This window comes from Limulus polyphemus, unplaced genomic scaffold (genome assembly GCF_000517525.1).
Source record: "Limulus polyphemus unplaced genomic scaffold, Limulus_polyphemus-2.1.2 Scaffold3350, whole genome shotgun sequence".
Lineage (NCBI taxonomy): Eukaryota > Metazoa > Arthropoda > Merostomata > Xiphosura > Limulidae > Limulus > Limulus polyphemus.
In genome coordinates this window covers 31,026-35,091 of record NW_013668960.1, presented here as the reverse complement: position 1 = coordinate 35,091, position 4,066 = coordinate 31,026, and the positions used below count along the sequence as shown (strand labels likewise).

The window sequence follows — 4,066 nt, the reverse complement described above, 5'->3', positions numbered from 1 at the left end:
AACCCTAAAAGTAACGACTTATTTATCCTATTATATCATTAACCTTAAAAGTAACGACTTATTTATCCTATTATATCATTAACCCTAAAAGTAACGACTTATTTATCCTATTATATCATTAACCTTAAAAGTAACGACTTATTTATCCTATTATATCATTAACCTAAAGTAACGACTTATTTATCCTATTATATCATTAACCTTAAAAGTAACGACTTATTTATCCTATTATATCATTAACCTTAAAAGTAACGACTTATTTATCCCATTATATCATTAACCTTAAAAGTAACGACTTATTTATCCAACGTTCGTTACTGGTTAGATCAACATTTTGCATTATATTAAGTAATTCTGTGATTTTGCCTGTTACAAAAATCAGTGTAAAGAACAACTGGGTGAAATCAGAATTATTTTTACACATAATACATAATAGGCCCCGAAAGTAAACAGTGGAGTCACTTACAAGATTGGTGGTATTTTTGTTTAAATTTTCAACGTATTTAAATGTGTGATTTATATATATTATTAAGTACTAATAAATATAACCAACATTTATGAACCTGCAAGAAATTTGGTGCATAAATAACGTAGAAAAATATGTTTGAAACGACCAAGGATGCTTTACTAGCCTATCGTTATCTTCTACAGAAATATCCAAGACTCAGCCAGATTATCCAACATTATAAACTGGCTGTACTATAAGATGTATGTTACTACAACACAGGTCTAGTCTTCAAGTATCCTATTTTGGTAGAAAATACTTTAGCACCCCCACCACCTCCTCTTGAATTATTCGGGAGTGTTAAGAATGACTAATATTCTCTTGTGGGAACTCAATAAAAACTACTAGAAGCACAATAAAGATTCGTCTTGACAACAATAGGGGGTGTGAAGAGGTATTCTTGCGTTGGCGATCGTGTAATTGATGTTAAGTCTGGGAGCTAGGCGACCTCTGAAATGTTAACAGCTTAACTAGCATCCCTAAACCGAGAAGATCAGCACCAAATCTGTCTGTCACATGACAGCTGGGCAATGAAATAGATAGACACCACTGATAGCAATTACGATGTGCCAGCAGTCCCAACATCACTCACTACTAGGATCTCGAATCTACCGTTAAATTCCTTTCGTTTAAAAGCAACCCATGAAGTGGAATCATAGAAGATTTATTTACTAGAAGGTTTCGGACATGAGCGTTAATTTAATCCTGTAGATATATACACATATCAACTGAATGAATAAAAAGGAGACTACTATATTTTGTTTTGTCAGATCACATTTCATTAGCCTTTTTACAAGTACAGCAACTTTTCACCATCAATGTTTAGACAGTGTCATATTGCAATATATTTCACATTATCGACTTATTCCACCGAATTTGTACTTGGGGTGTCAACGCCATCTGTTGTATCACTATGAATGTTTAGACAGTATCGTATAGCAATATATTTCACATTATCGACTTATTCCACCGAATTTGTACTTGGGGTGTCAACGCCATCTGTTGTATCACTATGAATGTTTAGACAGTATCGTATAGCAATATATTTCACATTATCGACTTATTCCACCGAATTTGTACTTGGGATGTCAACGCCATCTGTTGTATTTCCGTATACAATTTCTTCAGCCTCTAGTTAAAGAAAACCTAACTCAGACTTAGAGATTTCATCAGACGTATTTTTGTTTCTTTCTGTAAGGTTAAAACAATTAGATGGCTTCTTGCTTCTTGACTACTTCGATTGGTTAATGGAGCTTCGAATTAATGTACTTTAACCTCGAAATTTCTGTAAGGTGGAACTTTGCAAAACAAACTTGCAAAGGCTAAGCACATTATGTTAAAACAGATTTGGAGCCACACCACGTCGTTACAGTCCATGTCGCCATGTTCTAACAACTGATAACCGCGCATTCCTATACTGCTCACATTACACACCCGTTTTAATACAATGTACTCAACCTTCCGTTTAATGGAAGATCTTTGAAGCGGAAAATATTTCAGAATAAAAAAATTATTCCGCTACAAAGATCGTTTGCCGACTGCTCATTGTTCACATCTCGTCTACTTGTACACGTGCGGAGACTGTAAGGCCTCCTGTACTGGTGAAACCAAACGTTACCTTAAAGTACGAGCATGTGAACACATGGGCATATCTATAAAAACTGGAAGAAAGGTTACAAACCCTCCCAACTCCGCTATCTGTCAGCAAAATACAGAAACAGGACATCCAATTTCTCTCTCCAACTTTAAAATTCTTTCAACAACCAAGCATGATACTGAACTTCTTATAAAAGAAACATTATACATAAAAACTCTTCTCCCGTCCCTAAATAACACACAGTCTTTACTGGATTGAAACCTATTTTAACTATTTCACTTGTACCTCAGTTTTCATTTTTTAGTGTTATATTTGTATATTCGATTTGTTTATTTCTTATGAATATATTTCTGTTGTAATTAAAAATACAAACGTCTAACAAATAAATGCTTCTTGTTATTAACACTTGTTTATGTGATAAATTACCTGGTTTCATAACGTTAACAATCATCAGTTTGAAAATCCTTTTTTTGTCATTCACAGATTTGATATTTCTTGTGAACGATTTTGTTATTTTTTATGTTTTCTTTCTTCTAGAAGTGACTTAACTGTGTTCTATCTGATACACATGTGGATGATTGTTAATATGTCATTTCCTATTTGTTGTTTTTATGTTGCTATGTTTTTTTGCGGAGTGTCGCTGTATTCCACCCGACAGAACTGATTCTGTACAATGGTTTCAAAGTTAACATTTAATAAAATTAAACTGAATTAATTGCAACTTTCGATAATACCCGAAGAACTTTTATAACTGATTTTATAACAGTTAAATGCATGGTGAATATACTTGAAACAGTAATAACCAGTTTTATAAACAATGTTATTTAAGCCTATTCCATTTACCACCTTTGAGCTAACTAGAGAAACCTAACAAAGTATAAAAATTATGCATATTTCTTAGATTATATTCAAATCGACCATCCTATACATATTACAAAACAACAACTCACCTTCTCCATCTCGCAGTGCTTCTATTCTAGCCTCAGCTTTGGCCTTTCCTGTCTGGGACATTAAACACATGAAATCGTTAATGTAACACACACGTTTCTGGTATACTAATTTTTCGTTTTGAAGTACGGAAGAGACGAAAAGTTTTTAAACATTATTTTACACTGTTAAAAAAATACCTTTAACTTGTATACCAATATATATTTTTACTACATAACATTTCTCACAAATTCCATCTGGGTGACATATCCCATACACTTTGTCCAGACTATCTGTCCAAATTACCTGTATTGCATGATCCCAAGTTACCTGCCCCTCACGCTGCTTAGATTATCTTCCCAAACACACTGCTCAGGTTGCCTGTATCTCTCTACCTCACACTCTTCCCATGTTACCCGTCCTTCACAATTTGCCCATATTACCTGCCCCCCCCCACTGTCCAAGCTACCTGTTCCACATCCTCTACCCACATTACTTGTCCCTCACACACTTTCCATATTACCTGATCCCCCCACACTGCCCAGGCTACCTGTCCCACATACTCTGCTCACATTACTTGTCCCTCACTCACTTCCCATATTACCTGATCCCCCACACACACACTACCCAGGCTACCTGTCCCACATCCTCTACCCACATTACTTGTCCCTCACACACTGCCCATATTACCTGCCCCCCCACTGTCCAAGCTACCTGTTCCACATACTCTGCTCACATTACTTGTCCCTCACACACTTCCCATATTACCTGATCCCCCCACTGTCCAAGCTACCTGTCCCACATCCTCTACCCACATTACTTGTCCCTCACACATTGCCCATATTACCTGATCCCCCCACACACACTACCCAGGCTACCTGTCCCACATACTCTGCCCATATTACTTGTTGCTCACACACTGCCCATATTACCTGATCCCCCCACACACACTACCCAGGCTACCTGTCCCACATACTCTACCCACATTACTTGTCTATCACACACTGCCCATATTACCTGATCCCCCCACACACACT

General features: G+C 36.4%; 1 protein-coding gene across 1 annotated transcript in view; it reads right to left on the bottom strand.

Annotated features, from left to right (window-relative positions):
• Positions 1 to 4,066, bottom strand: part of LOC106469195 (F-BAR and double SH3 domains protein 2-like) — a gene marked incomplete at its 5' end in the record, with an annotated part of 69,638 nt that overhangs the window by 41,260 nt on the left and 24,312 nt on the right. Inside the window, one exon of the mRNA XM_013929662.1 lies at positions 3,053 to 3,104. Coding sequence (XP_013785116.1) covers positions 3,053 to 3,104 — 52 coding nt within the window. The remainder of the gene's footprint in view (positions 1 to 3,052; positions 3,105 to 4,066) is intronic.